The 17,275-nt window shown below is 38.3% G+C and overlaps 1 protein-coding gene across 12 annotated transcripts in view; it reads left to right on the top strand.

Annotated features, from left to right (window-relative positions):
• Positions 1-17,275, top strand: part of SENP6 (SUMO specific peptidase 6) — a 116,080-nt gene that overhangs the window by 5,556 nt on the left and 93,249 nt on the right. For 7 of the 12 annotated variants that reach the window (XM_023219266.1, XM_023219275.2, XM_026454547.1 and 4 more), the window contains exons 2-3: positions 14,710-14,803; positions 17,110-17,170. In XM_023219266.1, coding sequence (XP_023075034.1) covers positions 14,710-14,803; positions 17,110-17,170 — 155 coding nt within the window. Of the gene's footprint in view, positions 1-14,709; positions 14,804-15,928; positions 16,037-17,109; positions 17,171-17,275 lie in introns of all 12 variants that reach the window. The other 5 variants (XM_023219268.1, XM_023219267.1, XM_023219273.1 and 2 more) reach the window with 3 other exon arrangements.

Below are 17,275 nucleotides of genomic sequence, written 5' to 3'. Positions count from 1 at the left end.
AACTTAAGGGAGGACAATATGGTGTCAGGAGAGCGGTGCAAGGTGATACTGGAGGTGACATCATTTGTTTCAAACAAGGTCAGCAGCCGGGCATGGTGGCTCATGCCTATAATCCCAGCATTTTGGGAGGCCGAGATGAGAGGATTGCTTGAGTCCAGGAGTTTGAGACCAGCCTGAGCAACATAGTGAGTCCATGTCTGTACAAAAAAATTAAAAAATGATGTGGGAGGATTCTTGAACCCAGGAGGGTGAGGCTGCAGTGAGCCATGATCGTACCCCTGCATTCCCACCTGGGAAACAGAGCAAGACCCTGCCGCCCCCCCAAAAAAGTCATTAGCTGCTACATGGAGAATGCTTCAGAGAGGGGTAAAATATTACCCTGTTAGGAGATGATTGGAACATAGGACAAAGGTGATTGATGGTAGCTAGCTTGTCTTATAAACTTTCTTTTGATATTCTACCTCCTCTTTTTTTCACTCTGGGGGCTCTAACAAGTCTACTTACTCTCTCATTTCTTCATTTTTGTGTTGCACTTGTTCATATCTGGTTTTCTTTTCCTTTTTTTTTTTTTTTAACCAAGTGAATTCCTTCTCCTATATTTTCTCCTGTTTTTCCTGAAGTAACTTTTTTCTGCCTTTCCTTTCTAATGTACATATATTACTACTTTAGTTTGTTTTCCTTTTCATTTCAGCCTGTCTTCATTTATGGACCTTCTCTACTAGGTTGAAAAGAGTGATGCTAAACTATTGCATGCAATGTTGTTTTCTACAGATACCAACAAAAATGTTTCTGTCTCCAAATGAAAAGTGTTTTCCATTTCCCTTTAGCCAGTCTTTTATGTTATACATAAACTCAGTGCAGAATCCAGTCAGTTTGCCAGTTTTACTGGAGACCTAAATACCTCACACTGTCTGTTAAACTAGAGCACAGTTTCTCCCAAACAATTGGCATTCTATGGAATATGAACAGGGTTTTTAGTTTCTGCCTGCTTAGGGGAATACACCTCTTTTTATTTTGATTGCATTACTTTTGGAAACTACATCATGGTGTCATTCCTTATTTACTCCTTACTTAAGTATGTTTATTTCCTGATTTCATCCCAGTTAAAGTGATAAATAAATTGTTTATCATGTGAGTTCATGTACTTGAAATAGTAAAGTACAACCTCACTTGGAATGAAAGTGATTTTCAGGCAAAGTGCAGTGGGTCATACCTGTTGTCCTGAGATAACACTTTGGGAGGCCAAGACAGGAGGATTGCTTGAGCCCAGGAGTTCAAGACCAGCCTGGGCAACATAGCGAGGCCCCACCTCTACAAAAATACAAAAATTAGCCAGATGTCACAGTATGCACCCGAAGTCCCAGCAATTTAGGAGGCTGAGGTGGGAATATTGCTTGTTGCTCGAGCCCAGGAGGTTGAGGCCTGCAGTTCATGACACTGCACTTCAGGCTGGGTTACAGAGCTGAGAAGAAAGAAAGAAAAAAAGAGAGGGAGGGAGGAAGAAAGAAGTGGAAAGAGGAAAGGAGGGGGGAAAGAGAGGAAGGAGAAAAGAAAGTGATTTTTCAGTAGAAATGCATTGAGAATATGAATTCAAAAGTCAGAATGCTGAGGTTCAACATCTGGCTCTACGACTTGTTAGCTGTGTGATCTTGGATAGATTACTTAACCTCTCTGTGTTTTCTCAGCTGTAAAACAAAGATAATAATTGTCACTAAAAAATAATAATCGTAGTTACCTTAAGATTGCCATAAGGATTGAGGTAATATATATTACTTACAGCAATTCCAGGCATATAATAAGCACTCCGTGTAACTTGATATTATTTATTTTATTAGCAGATAGAGAAAAGAAAAACAGCTTCCTTTCCTTGCTTGTCTTCTCTTCTATTTGAATTTTAGTTTGCATTGTTTTTCTTTCACTGACTACCTTTTTCTAGATAGTAACTGATTTTGACCAGTGTTGTAATGAGAGAGGAAAGAGAATGAAATTACATACTTTGTATGGCTAGACTTTCATAAGTTGAGTATTCCTGTTGCTATTAGAAAAGTATGTTGAATATTTGAGGAACTTGAGGTGTAGAAGGGTTGTGTGACACAGCTTAAGTTGTTGGGGAAGTCAGACTGTGGCCTGGGACCGACTTAATAGCTTCAGCTTTCTTCAGCATTTCCTTCCTCTCTCTCCTCTTCCTCGTCACTTTGCTTCCCTGTTCTTACTCTTATCTCTTTTTCCTGTACCTCCCCCTAAAGGAAGGGGCAACCGAACAAGAGAAGGAAAAATAATAAGTTACTATGGAGAAGTATTATTTATTGATGAAGCAGCACTTTTAAGAAGGCAAAAACGGAAAGCCACAAATCTCTTGCGGCCCAGCTTTGGAAATTTACAGTGTTACTTCTTCCATATTGTATTGGCCAAAAGAACACAGAGCCGGCCCTGATTGAAGGAGAGAGGGAGTAGATTCCAGCCTTCAGTGGGAAGACTGGCAAATTATTTGCAGCTATCTTAATCTATACAGTCATCTTTTGTCTCCCATACCTACCTGGTATTTTTTCCCCATTCTTTCAACTGTCATAGTATTTTTCGGCAGTCATATAGTATTTTAAATGACAATTCTTAAGAAACCGAAAATCCAACTTTTGGACAGTTTGGGAAGCTAAGGAAAGACAAAACAAAATTGGCAACTTAATTAGTAATTTATTTCAAAGATATAGATAGCAACAGAAACTTTCATTAGTTTAGTGTTTTGTTTTGATTCTCCTTCCTCAGCCTCCCTGGTAGCTGGGATTACAGGCACGCACCACCACGCCTGACTAATTTTTCTATTTTTTGTAGAGATGGGGTTTCTCCATGTTGTCCAGGCTGGTCTCAAACTCCTGACCTCAACTCATCCACCCACTTCAGCCTCCCAAAGTGCTGGGATTAGAAGTGTGAGCCACCTGGCCTTAGTTTAATTTTTAGTTGATTGGAAATGGATTCAGGAATTTCTGGAACTAGGCAAGCATAAGTATGGACAAAAGAGGAAGAATGTTAGAAACTTTTCTTTCCTTTTGTTTTTTCTTTCATTTAGTGATGCCTGGGTCATACTGTCATTTTCATTACTTAAGCTCTTAGAAATGGTCATACTATTCACGATATTAAAAATAAAACAGTATCTTGATACAAAGTGCCAGTTAATCCACTAAGTCACAGACTGTTAATGCTCACAGTTACAGTACACTTAAATTGCATACCTAAGTCATATTACTTAGGATGATGCAACAATGGATAATCCATTATTGTGAACTGCAAATGATGGTTGCCATCATCAGGTAATAAAACAATGGCTACAATTACAGAAAGTGATAGATAATCTGTGCCATATCCGTTTGACACTAAAAACAGGGTTGCTTTTGGCCCCTAATTTTTTTGTCTACCTTTGGGTTTTGTGCTTCCCAGAATCTTCTGCATCCATTGGCAAAACTTAGGACCTATCATCTTCAGAGTATATGGGGCTTTCAGTGCTAAAATTGGGATAGTACCAGGCACACTGGGATGTTTGGACACTCTGCCTTGTCCTAGTTTAACAACAGCTGCTTTGAAGCCATCTGAAACTAGCCTGGAGTAGTATGACAACAGCCATGTTCTGATCTTGCCTTTGGAGGTTGGTTTCGTTTGTTTTGTTTGGGGGTGGGGTGAGAGAGGACTTGCTATTTCAAACACATTTTATACTTTTTGAAGATGTGTTTTTTCCCCTCCCAAATTCACTGCATTACAGTCTTTGAAACAGAATGGGAGAAAAAAATAACAAAGTGCTGGCATCCAAAAGATGGTAAATTCACTTTTCATTTTTGATAAAGAGTGGACAATGAGGAACTAGAAATTCTAGGCTTGGAGAATAAACTGTTAGTAACCATGTTGTTTCGTATATTCAAAAATCTACAAACTTTGTACCCTAATAACCTCCTACTTATGAATCTAGCGCTAAATTCTGGAGACAAGATGAAGGTACTACTTCTTAACTACCATGACCCCTGCTGACTCTACTTCTGTGGAAACCAATAACTTCTCTTTCTTCATAACCCCAGCGGTCACTATTTGAATGAAGTAGGATTCCAAACTTTTTGGCATTTGATCTTCTGCTTTCAGCCCAAGTTGGTTTTCATTTTTTAACCACAGGAGATATCAAAGAATGATTTAGTAAATCATAATAGCAAATAAGTCTGAGGCTGTTTATCAGCTTCTCCTTCACAAGTTTGGATATCAGCTCCTCAGTCTCCTTTGCTTTCACCATTTACAGACTTCACTTGTTTCTTGAGTCTCTGTTAATGTAAGCTTTTTATGAAACTGTCCATCTTCTTGAATTGTGTGTTTGCACTTTGCGAGTTAAAGTGTTCCTCAAATTTTGTCTGTCTCACAGAATCCTGAATTCCCTGACACTTTGATGATCCTCTCACTTTAGAGCATAAGAAACATTTGGAACTACTTACCTCATGCAGTCATTTCTCAGTTTAATTTCTGGCTTCTAAGTTTGTGTGCTTCAGCTTGAGATAAGTGTATTTTTAAGAGATTGTGTATTCTGTGTATAGGTAGCACCAACTGCACCACTTTGGAATAGGTATCATTGCTAGACTTTTTCATTCCATAGAAAGCTAAGGAGTTTCTGGCAACACCTGTAGCACTAAACCACTGCCTGACTAATGAACTGAACTGACTATGCTAGCATCCTGCTGAAAGGTACATAGAAATAGATAGCCTAGTGAAGCTGGGGTCCTAAGGGAAAGAATATTTTGGTTTTGGTAGCTCACAGAGGGGTCTAATTTAATATGACATCCAGAAATATAATTTTTTAAGACTTTATCTTGAAGATAGTAGTGATCTATTGGTTTGTCTTCTGTACCAAAAGATACAGGTTTTGAAGATCAGGGACTTGAGAAAGGCTTAACTAGGTGATTTTTCTTCTTCATGTAGCATCTGCAGGGGTGATTTGGTGGTGGCTTGTGTGGTTTGGTTGGGAAGTTCCATGTCTGCAGTCTAAAGATCTCTTTAGATGGCAGCAGAGTACTCTGCAGCAGGGTACTCAGACTTGTAACATAGTGACTCAAGGCTTTGAAAAATCTTTATAGTTCTTGAGAACGACGGGCTGTAGCCTACAAAGCCACATAAAATTGCTTTCCTAACTTTCACATTTATATTTATATTTATGTTTATATTTCATATTTTCTTTTGCTGCATTTATATTTCTAAGTTACATTTTTCTTATGAGTTTTTCTCATATTCATAATTGTGGTACACTTATGGCTCACTGCAGTCTCCAACTCCTGGGCTCAAGGGATCCTCCTGCCTCAGTCTCTTGAGTAGCTGGGACTACAGGCATGTGCCACCACAGCCAGCTGATTTTTTTATTTTTGTAGAGACAGAGTGTCACTGTGCTGCTCAAGCTGGTCTCAACTTCTGGCCTCAAGCAATCCTCTTGCCTTAGCCACCCAAAACGCTAGGATTATAGGTGTAAGCTGTCTGATAACCCTATGAGACTATCAGAAATTAAAACATCACTACAGTGGGAGATGATGCATAGAAACAGGAAAACTTAAAAACAGCTACTGAAACCACTTTGGAGATCAATTTGGCAATACCTATTGAACTTGAAATTGCACATCCCTGAGGACCAAATCATTCCATTGCTAAGGGATACCCTAGGTCAGGTATCAGAAAACTATGCCCCAGGCCGGGCATGGTGGCTCACGTCTGTAATCCTAGCACTTTGGGAGGCCAAAGTGGGCAGATCACTTGAGGCCAGGAGTTCAAAACCAGCCTGGGCAACGTGGTGAGACCCCCCCCCCCACTATTAAAAATACAAAGATCAGCTGGGCATCATGGCACATGCCTGTAATCCCAGCTACTTGGGAGACCGAGGCACGAGAGTCACTTGAACCCAGGACGTAGAGGTTGCGGTGAGCCAAGATTGTGTCCTGCACTCCAGTCTGGGTGACAGAGCGAGATTCTGTCTTAAAGAAAAAAAAGAAAAGAAAACTATGACCCAGCCCAATTTGGCCAGCGTTCTGTTTTTAAGAGGCTCATGAGCTCAGAATGGCTTTTATATTTTTAATGACTGGAGGGAAAAAGTCAAAAGAAGAATGTTTCATGACACATGAAAATTACATGAAATTCAAATGTCATTGCCCTTAAAGTTTTATTGCAACATAGCAATACCTATTTGCATTATCCCAGCCTTCTCATTGAAATGGCAAGGTTGAGTAACTGACAGAGACTGTATGGACTACACAGTGTAAGATATTTACTATCTGGCCCTTTACAGAAAAAGACTGGTGACCTCTGCCCTGGAGAAACACACATGCACAAGGAAACAAACTTAAAAAAAAAAAGTTCTTAATAGCAATATGAGACATACTAAAATGTTCATAGTAGCAATGTATGTAACAGTAAGAAGGTGAATGTAACCTAAATTTCCACAAATGGGGGATGTATACATAAGCGATTATATTTATACTGTGTAACACTAAATGATAATGAAAATGAAAGCACTAGAGTTTTGTTTTTTTTTTTTTAACCCTTTGAAAGTAAATTTCAGACATGCTGCTCATTTAACCCTAATTACTTTATTGTATAACTTACCCGTACTTTTGTTTAGGAAATATACATTCTCTTAAGTTACTACAGTGTAGTTATAAAACTCAGAAAATTAACATTGATACAATACTATAATCTACAAACATTTTTCCACTTTCATTAGTTGACCTAAAAATGTTCCTTAATAGCAAAAGAGAAAAAATTCTAGGTTCAGAATCTGATACAGAATGATGTTTGCATTGATTTGTCATATCCCTTTTGTCTTCTTTAATCTGGAAATAGCTTTTCAGACTTTGTCTTTCTTGACCTTGACATTGTTTAAGAAAACAGGATGGTTATTTTGTAGTTTAATCCCAGTTTGTGTTTATCTGATGTTTCCTTATGATTCAAGTCAAGTTATGCATTTTTTAAAAATATAAGGAATGCCATACAAATGATTTTTTGTTTTTCTCAGTGTGTCATATCGAGAGGACCATGATGTCAATTTGTCTTGTTGTTGGGGAAATTGATCAATTGATCACTTAGTTAAGGTGGTGTTCGCCAGATTTTTCTGCTGAAAGTTACTATCTTTTTTTTTTTTTTTTTTCAAGATGCAGTCTGGCTCTGTCGCCCAGGCTGGAGTGCAATGGTGCAATCTTGGCTCACTGCAACCTCTGCCTCCCGGGTTCGAGCCATTCTCCTGTCTCAGCCTCCCGAGTACCTGGGATTACAGGTGTGCACCACCACCCCAGGCTAATTTTTTGGTAGTTTTAGTAGAGTTGGGGTATAATCATATCGGCCAGGCTGGTCTCGAACTCCTGACCTTGGATCCACCTGCCTTGGCTCCCAAAGTCCTGGAGTTATAGGTGCGAGCCACTGCACCCAGCCACTATCTTTCTCTTTGAAATTAATAAATATTGTGAGGGGAGATACTTTGAAACCTTGTAAGTAACTTGTTTCTTACCACATTTCACCCACTGATTCAGCATCCATTGATGATTCATGCCTGACTCCCCCAGTTATTAATATAATGGTTCCCTAGTGATTTTTCTCCCTTTACTGCACCAACAATAGAAAAGTAAAGAAAACTATGACCCCGCCAAATTTGGCCTTCACTGTGTACTTCAGTAGACTTGTTGATAGTTTATTGCTGGGGAAGAGTTAGATGTTTGCTGAAGGTCTGGGGAGTTATTCCTATTTCAGATTACGGAAGTGCCTTCCTATTCCTGGTTTGCCAGTTTTTTGTTGTTGTTGTTTTGAGACAGAGTCTCACACACTTTGTTACCCGGGCTAGAGTTCAGTGGTGGCCTGATCTCAGCTCACTGCAACTTCCACCTCCCGGGTTCAAGCAATTCTTCTGCCTCAGCCTCCCAGTTAGCTGGGATTATAAGCATGCACCACCACAACCATCTCATTTTTGTATTTTTAGTAGAAACAGGGTTTCGCCATGTTGGCCAAGCTGGTCTTGAACTCCTGATCTCAGGTGATTCACCCACCTTGGCCTCCCAAAGTGCTAGGATTATCTCGCCTATCCTGCCAAGAGGATTTTTTTGTTTTGTTTCATTTTTTTTGAGACAGAGTCTTGCTGTGTCGCCCAGGCTGAAGTGCAGTGGCGCGATCTCAGCTCACTCAACCTCTGCCTTCTGGGTTCAAGCGATTCTCCTGCCTCAGCCTCCCGAGTAGCTGGGATTACAGGCGCCACCTGGCTAATTTTTGTATTTTTAGTAGAGACGGGGTTTTGCAACGTTGGCCAGGCTGGTCTCAAACTCCTGACCTCAAGTGATCCACCCACCTCAGCCTCCCAAAGTGCTGGGATCACAGGCATGAGTCACCATGCCCTGCCTGCTAAGAGTTTTTGTTTGTTGTGAGTGGATATTGTAAATTACATTCATAATTTTCAAACATTTACTTTTGCTTTTTAGAATAGACCCTACTTAATTGTAATGTGTTATATATCACTGAGTTTGATTTGCTAATATTTTATTTAAGGTTTATATCTGTCTTTATGTGAGATTCCTCAGTAATTTTCCTTCCTTGAATGTCATTGTCAAGTTTGGGATCAAGTATTCTGACTTCATAAAATGAGCTGCAAAGTGTTCCTTTTTTATTTTCAGCAAAAGTTCAGATAAGATTGGTGCTATTTTTTAAAAGTTTGAAAGGAATTAGTGGCTAAGCCCTCTGAGCCTGAGTTCTTCTTTTTTGGGGAAGATTTATAATAATGAATTCAATTTATTTTATTGATATAGCAGTATTAAAAATCTTCTTTTGCTTCTTGTGTTCACTTGTGCCCTCATAGACATTTAGGTTTTTGCTTTCTTAGGTCAACTGTACTGGTTCTATTTCTCCACCAAATGTTTATCTTTTTTCACTTTTGTTAATCTCTCTTCTATTATCTCCTCTCTGGTTCTTTTTGTTCTTATGGGTTGCTACTTTTCCTCCTCTTTCCATTATTGTCATTTTAGTGGAGGATATGGAGAAAACTTTATGTGTTTAATTTGTGATATTTAACTGGGATCTCTCCTTAGTCTTTTTCTTTCCATCTCCTTAATTTTCTAACTAGAATATAGTGGACATAATGTCCATAATTATAACTACTGTCATAATTACTAATGTCAGCTATAACAGGCTATTGAAATGTAGTGATACTCTCGAGGACTTTTGAAGATTTTTAATTTTTGTCCCCACTCCAAGTTGCCACCAAACTTAAAAAAATCTCTTTTCTTTTTATAATCTCTTTTATTTTTTTCTCTCATTGGAAATTATTACTTCCACAGAGGTTCTAATCTAATATCAATTAGGGTATGTTTGAGTTTGCTAGAATTGTGTGTAAACAGCTAGGCGCAGTGGCACACACCTGTAATCCCAATGCTTTGGGAGGCCGAGGCGGGTGGATCACAAGGTCAGGAGTTCGAGACCAGCCTGACCAACATGGTGAAACCCCATCTGTACTAAAAATACAAAATTAGCCGGGCGTGGTAGCGTGCGCCTGTAATCCCAGCTACTCAGGAGGCTGAGGCAGGAGAATTGCTTGAACCCGGGAGGCAGAGGTTGTAGTGAGCTGAGATTGCACCACTGCACTATAGCCCAGGAAACAGAGTAAGACTCCGTCTCAAAAAAAAAAAAATCTGTGTAAAGAACACCTAGTTCCTTTAGTGCGTAAATATTATAACATCTCTTTTGACTTTTGAAACATAGGTTCATTTTACATTGTGTTTTTTAATTTTTATTTATGTATTTTTGAGACTGTCCCGCTGTGTCACCCAGGCTGGATTGTAGTGGTGTGATCATGGCTCATTGCGGCCTCAACCTCCCAGGCTCAATTGATCTTCCGTCCAATCCTCCTATCCCAGTCTCCTCAGTACTACAGGCAAGCACCGCCATGCCAGGCTAGTTTTTTTGTATTTTTTTTGTAGAGACAGGATTTTGTTATGTTGCCCAGGCTGGTCTCAAACTCCTGGGCTAAAGTGATCTGCCCGCTTCAGCCTCGCAAAATGCTGAGAGTACAGGCATGAGCCACCGCACCCAGCCTTTGGTGTTTTAAAACCTTTTATTTTGGAATACATTTAATAGAAGTTTTAAAGCTGGTTTAGATAATTTCTTTCCTTTTTTTTTTTTTTTTTTTTGAGATGGAGCTTTGCTCTTGTTGCCCAGGCTGGAATGCAGTGGTGTGATTTTGGCTCACTACAATCTCCGTCTCCTGGGTTCAAGCGATTCTCTTGCCTCAGCCTCCTGAGTAGCTGGGGTTACAGGCATGCACCACCACGCCCGGCTAATTTTGTATTTTTAATAGAGATGGGGTTTCTCCATGTTGGTCAGGCTCGTCTAAACTCCCGACCTCAGGTGATCCGCCTGCCTCCGCCTCCGCCTCCACCTTGCAAAGTGCTGGGATTACAGGCATGAGCCACTGCGCCTGGCCAGTTTAGAGAATTTCTATGTAACTTTTACTCAGCCTCCATTAATGTTGCCACCAAATATAGCCAGTGTATGTTTGTCACAACTATGAAATTTAACATTTGTATGATAGTAGTATTACTATTACCTGAACTACAAACTTTATTTTGTATTTCACCAGTAATTCCATTAACGCCTTTTTCATATTCGAGAGTCCAATCCAAGACTTCGGATTTGATTTGTCTTGTCTCCTTAGTATACTGTGTTCTTTCACAGTTTCTTAATCTTTCCTTGTTTTTCATAACCTTGGCAGTTGTACAAAGTACTGTATACAGGTATTTTATACAATGTCCCTCAAGTTGGGTTTGTCTGATGTTTTCTTATGATTAAACTGGGATTATGAGTTTTAGGGAAAAGATCACAGTGCTGAAGTGCTATTTTCATCATACCATATTGAAGCGTGCATGCCATGAATAAGACATGTCACTATGAATGTTAACTATGATCACTTGGCTGAGGTAGTCTCCACTGTCTCCATTGTCAGTTTGTTTTTCCCCCCTTTTAGGTCTGTGTTTTTGAAGTAAGTTACCAAGGTGAGCCCGTACTCAAGGAAAATTCATTTTTACCTTTGGAGAAGGGAGTATATGCTTATATTATTTGGAATTCTTCTACAAGGAACGTGTGTCCCTTCTTTCCATTTATTTATTTATTCAATCATCTGTTTTTATCAGTATGGATTTTGGAATGTTTATTTTATTTAGGAGTTATAACCCAATGCCAATGTTACTTATTTTTGCTAAAATTTTTCCAACTTTGGCCATTGGGAATTCTTTCAAGTTGGCTTCCATAACCTTTTGGTACTCCCCCATCTTTAAAAAAAAAATGACTTTATTGCATTCTGACCCTGTAAGTTACACCAGGTTCATGTTGGCGTTTTTTTCTGCCTCTGGCCTAGAATCAGTCATTTCTTCTAGGAGCCCTGGCTCCTTTTATTAGAGAGAATGGTATATAGAAACCAAGATCTAGTTGTAGGTGTGTTTGTTGCTACTGGGGTGTCATTGCTTCTAGACCCTCTAAGAAAGCAGTCCTAACTCTCTATACTAACCCATGTTACAACATACCTGTTCATCTGTATATGTATTAAATAAATGTGAGTTCATGCTGATATGTCCGACTGTAACCTAGTACCACAGGGTTCATTCTATCTTTCTTCTCTTGTTTATTTGTAACTTCTTTATCTGACAGGGAGAAACCTTGTTTCTATTATCTACTATTTATTATGTTTTCTTTTTTTGGGGCGGTGGACAGAGTCTTGTTCTGTCACCCAGGCTGGAGTGCAGTTACACACGGTCTCTGCTCACTGCAAGCTCCGCCTCCCGGGTTCAGGCCATTCTTCTGCCTCAGCCTCTCAAGTAGCTGGGACGACAGGCGCCTGCCACCACACCCAGCTAATGTTTTGTATTTCTTTTTAGTAGAGATGGGGTTTCACCATGTTAGCCAGGATGGTTTCGATCTCCTGACCTCGTGATCCACCTGCCTCGGCCTCCCAGAGTGCTGGGATTACACGCGTGAGCCACTGCACCCAGCCTATTTACTTATGTTTTCAATCCCAGTATACATGTTAAGAAGTTTAATGTATACTGGTAGTTTGCTCATTAAGACTTATTTCCTCCTGTTCATGATATTTCTGAAACATTTTTCGGGCTTGCATTGAAGTTTTATATTTTTTAGAGAGGATTTGTGTTTGCTTGTGTTAGTCACTTTCAGGCTGTTTTATCCCCCCTTTTAAAAGCAGTTTTTTATTGTGGTATAATATACATAACATAAAAGTTACTGTTTAACAATTTTTAAGTGTACATTTGTACAGTTCCTTGGTATTAAGTACATTTATAATGTTGTGCAGCCACCACCGATATTTATTTTTGGATCTTTTAAATCATCATTAACAAGAACTGTGTACCTATTAAACAGTAGTTCTCCATTTCTCTACTTCCTTTAGCCTCTGGTAACCTTCATTCTACTTTCTGTCTCTATGAATTTGCCTATTCCTGGTACCTCATATATGTGGAATCATACAATTTTTGTCCTTTTGCATCTGGCTTATTTCACTTAGTAACTGTTTTTAGGGTTCTTCCATCTTGTATCCTGTATCCAATTTGTATCCCTTTAAGGCTGAATAACATTCCATTGTGTCTATGTGTGTGTGTGTATGTACATATGTACACACATACTATATTTTGTTTATTAATTTGTTGATAGAAATTTGTGGTGTTTCCACCATTTAGCTTACTGTGAATAATGCTACTGTGAACATTGGCATACAAGTGTCTGTTTTAATACATGCTTTTGTTATTTTAGATGTCTACCTAGAAGTGAAATTGCTAGCTCATATGGTAATTCTATGTTTAACTTTTTGAGGAACTGCCAAATTCTTTTCTACAGTGCCTGAACTGTTTTTCATTCCCACTAGCAATGCACAAGAGTTCCAATTTCTCCCACATCCTAGCCAATACTTGTTACTTTCCATTTTTAAAAGTAAATAATAGCAACCAGGCAGGGTGGCTCACACCTGTATTCCCAGCACTTTGAGTGGCTGAGGCAGGGAGGATGGATTGAGGCCAGGAGTTCGAGACCAACCTGGGCAAAATGGCAAGACCTCACCTCTACAAAAAAATGTAAAAATTGCCTCAACATGGTGGCATGTGTCTGTGATCCCAGCTACTCCATAGGCTGAGGCAGGAAGATCACTTGGGCTCAAGAGGTCAAGGCTGCAGTGAGCTATCATGGCACCACTGCACTCCAGCTTGGGCTACCTTACCTCAAAAAAAAAAAAAAGAGAAAAAAAAGCTGTCCTAATGGGTGAGAAGTAGTATCTCATTATGGGTTTGATTTGCATTTTCTAATTGTTAGTGATGCTGAGCATCTTTTCGTGGGAGGGTATTTTAATTATGGGTTTTTCATGGCCTTGTATGTTGTGAAAATTCTGACTATGTACCCTAGTTAATTGTGGTCTCTTATGGTTAGGGATTTCCTAACTGTCTTGGTTCATTCGGGCTGCTCTGTTGAAGTTCATAGACTGAGAAGCTTTTAAATCTCACATTTCTCAGAATTCTGGAAGCTAGGAAGTTAGATCAAGATGTCCAGATTCAGTATCTGGTAAAGTCCCACTTTTTCACAAATGGTACCTTCTGGCTGTCTTGTCACGGAATGGAAGGGGCAAACAATCTCCCTTGGGCCTCTTTGATAAGGGCACCAATCCCATTCATGAGAGGTGTGCTCTCGTGGTCTAATCAGCTCCCACAGGCCCCACCTCTTAATACCATCTGTATCTTGGGGTTAGGATTTCACCATATAAATTTGGGAACATTCAGACCATAGCACTGACCATGGGGTGGATATACTTTGTTTGTCTTTAGTTCAACTCAGAAAGCCAGAACCAAGTGTAAGACATCAGAATTATTACCCCCCCACCCCCCACCCCGCGTCTTCAGTGAGTTTTTTGTTTTGTTTTGTTTTTCCCTAGTTCACCCAATCAGAGTGTTGCCCTTCAGCTTGTCTGGTTTTCAGTCTGACTTCTCATTTTGCTGGGGCCTTGAGGTTAACCTAATAAAACCTGGGTTCTAGGACATCGGGTTTTTAGTCATACAGTACCGAAAAAGAAATGCCATCTTTGGAATTTCATTTAGCTCTCCGGGTTCCCACTTTCTAGTTGTTAATGGCTTCAGGGGTTTCAGCCATGCACTTATAAAATTTTTTAAAATTCATAATGAGCACATTTAGTGTTCTGATCTAGAGTTTTTCAAGTTGTCAAGTTTTAACTACATTGCCAAAGCAGGAAACCTTGTTTTGTTTTTCTTTTGTTAAAAGGCAGGTATCAGTGAGTTTAAGGGAGAGTCTAGCAGTCTGCATATAGTTCTCGCGAAGAAGGCAAGCAAACTATTTTTAGGTACTTATTTCTAGAATCAATGATCAAAGATGAGTTTTAGGGCTGATTTTATATATTAATACATATTCATGTGCCCTCTATTTTTATTATAGCTTTCTAATCTGAGCTTCTTTGTGTAGCAAACACATGTATGGATGACTATGAATTAGTAAAAACAGATTTTAATGCCTTTTTCTCTTTGGAGGAAATCAGATGTTTACAAAAAATAGACAAAGACAAGCCAATTAAAACAAAATCTAGAATAATCAAAGAGCTCGGGAAATGCTCACATTTGTTTATATTGAATAGCTCTATTAATGAATACTTATTGCAGTTTGTTTTTATTTCAGCTTTGGCTAGATCAGAGTCTAAGAGAGATGGAGGTTTTAAAAATAATTGGAGCTTTGATCATGAAGAAGAAAGTGAAGGAGATACAGATAAAGAGTAAGGATTTTTTTTTTCCCTCAGATATTTTATAAGAATAAAACTTCTCATTAGAAAAACAATTTCTATTCCATGGAAATATCTTTAGGAATATGGTATTCTTAAGAAAACATTTAACTCTTTCACAGTCGCTTTAAGGAAAGAAAAAGCAGTTCTTTATTGATAAATTATTTTACTGTTATTTTCTCCATCTTTTGAAATGTATAAATATATGCTTATAATACATGTAACCTTATAATTAAAAATTGACTGTACAATGGAAGGCTTCAAAATAAGGAAATTGTTTTTTGTTTTTTAAAAAGGCATTCTGTTCAGGCAGCAATTTGAAAAGCCACCATTTATCATGAGTAAGTGAACCCAGATTAAGACCCTTGCATTTTGTATGAAAGTTTAAATACTGTAGTATCTTTCTTCCCCGGTTGTGACCACACCCCTACCATATCCATCTTAGGTCAGATTCTCACCAGAGAAAGCAGAACCATTATAAATGATAAACACAGGTGTTTATCCAGACAGAAGTTAAGCAAAGTGTTCATTACACTTTGTTAATCTACTTGGAATGACTGTTGTGTAAAAATTTTAAATGATAGTTTTAATAGAACTTTTTGTATGTCGTGAGATTTGTTATTGAAATTCAACATTCAGTTTTTGGCTGGGCGCAGTGGCTCATGCCTGTAATCCTAACACTTTGGAAGGCCAAGGCAGGTGGATCATTTGAGGTCAGGAGTTCAAGATCAGCCTGGCCAACATGGTGAGACCTCATCTCTACTAAAAATACAAAAAATTAGCTGGGTGTGGTGGCGCACACCTGTAATCCCAGCTACTCAGGAGGCTGAGGCAGGAGAATCACTTGAACCCGGGAGGTAGAGGTTGCAGTGAACCCAGATCATGCCATTGCACTCCAGCCTGGGCGACAGAGTAAGACTCCGTCTCAAAAAAACAAAAACAAACAAGAAAACATTGTTTTTAGGTTTTTGATTTATTGATCTCGTTTTCTGCTGGCCAAAATAAATAACAAATTCAGAGATACACAAATATACACACGAAGTTCTACCAAAACTATAAATATGTTAGAAAAATTTTTATACAAGAAGTCATTCAGAATATATTGGCTAAATATTGTAGGTGCTTCACTTCTGTCTGGGCAACAGCTCCATTCATCATTACCACTTTATGTGCCTTCACCGATGAGATGTTGATTTGAAGTTTTATTTGAAGGAGAGCTTTGAACTGGTAAGTCTCTCATTTAAAATCAGTATTTTATGGTTTTCTTTCTTCCATTTCTTTTATACTTTTTCTGATTACTTTAAAATATTAAACAATTATTGTTATATTCAGTATGCATATAGTTTTGAAAAATTAGAGTTAAATCTGAAATTAAGCTGCATAGAAAATATACCACCTCTTAAACATGTTTGTAAAAATGTTTACGAGATAACTTTTATCATTAAAACAATTTGGGATGTATATAAACATTGTAATAAAACATTTTACATTTTTGTGTAAATATCTAGGACTTTACAATAAATACTTTAGCTGAATTGTCTTTGAAAAGGTTGTATTTGACTTTCTTTGGTGGCAGATTTACTATAGTTCCACATTTTTTAAAAGCTGTCTTTAAGGTGCTACCTGTTCTGTACATTTCATTTATGAATTGTACTTTTTGGTTCATCATGAGTCTCAGGGACATCAGCTTTTTGAACATGTGTCTATTAACAGGTTCATGTTATCTATTAACATGATAACATGATAATTTAATCTTTTAGAATTTCAGGCCAGTGATTTCTCAGTGAAGGGTTGATATTTCCAAGAGTGGTGGAAGTATACTATTTTACCATGGTAATAACGCTGGAATTACTTCCTTTTGATTAGCTAAGACTTTCTTCCCTTTCAGTTCATTTCTTCTCCATTATTTTGTTTCTCTTGTCTTTCTATCCTTAATTTTCAATCTAAGACAGAAAGGAAAAATAAGTGAGAATAAATAAAATCCATAGCTAAATAAACAGAATTATGTGTTCATTTATTGTAGGGTTCAGCAAACAATGATCCATGGGCTAATCTTGTGTGCCATCTAATTAGTAATTTTTGTTGGAACATAGCTACATGTATTATTTATGGCTCTTTTCATACAACATATGAGTAGCTGCTACAGAGACCCTATGACCTGCAAAGCCTATGGTCTGGCCCTTTACAGAAAAAGTTTGCTGATCCCCTGAATTAGGTGAACATAGAGGATAAAACCTCAGAATGTAATATAAGGATTATAATTGCTACTTAAGGTTTTTTTCCCCTTATTTTCTGTGCAGTGGGACAAATCTGCTCAGTGTGGATGAAGATGAGGATTCTGAAACCTCAAAAGGAAAAAAGGCAAGTGTTGCTTAAAATATTTTTTTCTTTTACGTTATATACAAAAAAATTGTTACCTCAAAAGAAGACCTAATATTTTTAATTTATAAAGCCCAGTTACCCACT

This window comes from Piliocolobus tephrosceles, chromosome 5, assembly GCF_002776525.5.
Source record: "Piliocolobus tephrosceles isolate RC106 chromosome 5, ASM277652v3, whole genome shotgun sequence".
NCBI classification, from domain to species: domain Eukaryota; kingdom Metazoa; phylum Chordata; class Mammalia; order Primates; family Cercopithecidae; genus Piliocolobus; species Piliocolobus tephrosceles.
This window is presented reverse-complemented; position numbering and strand designations above follow the sequence as displayed.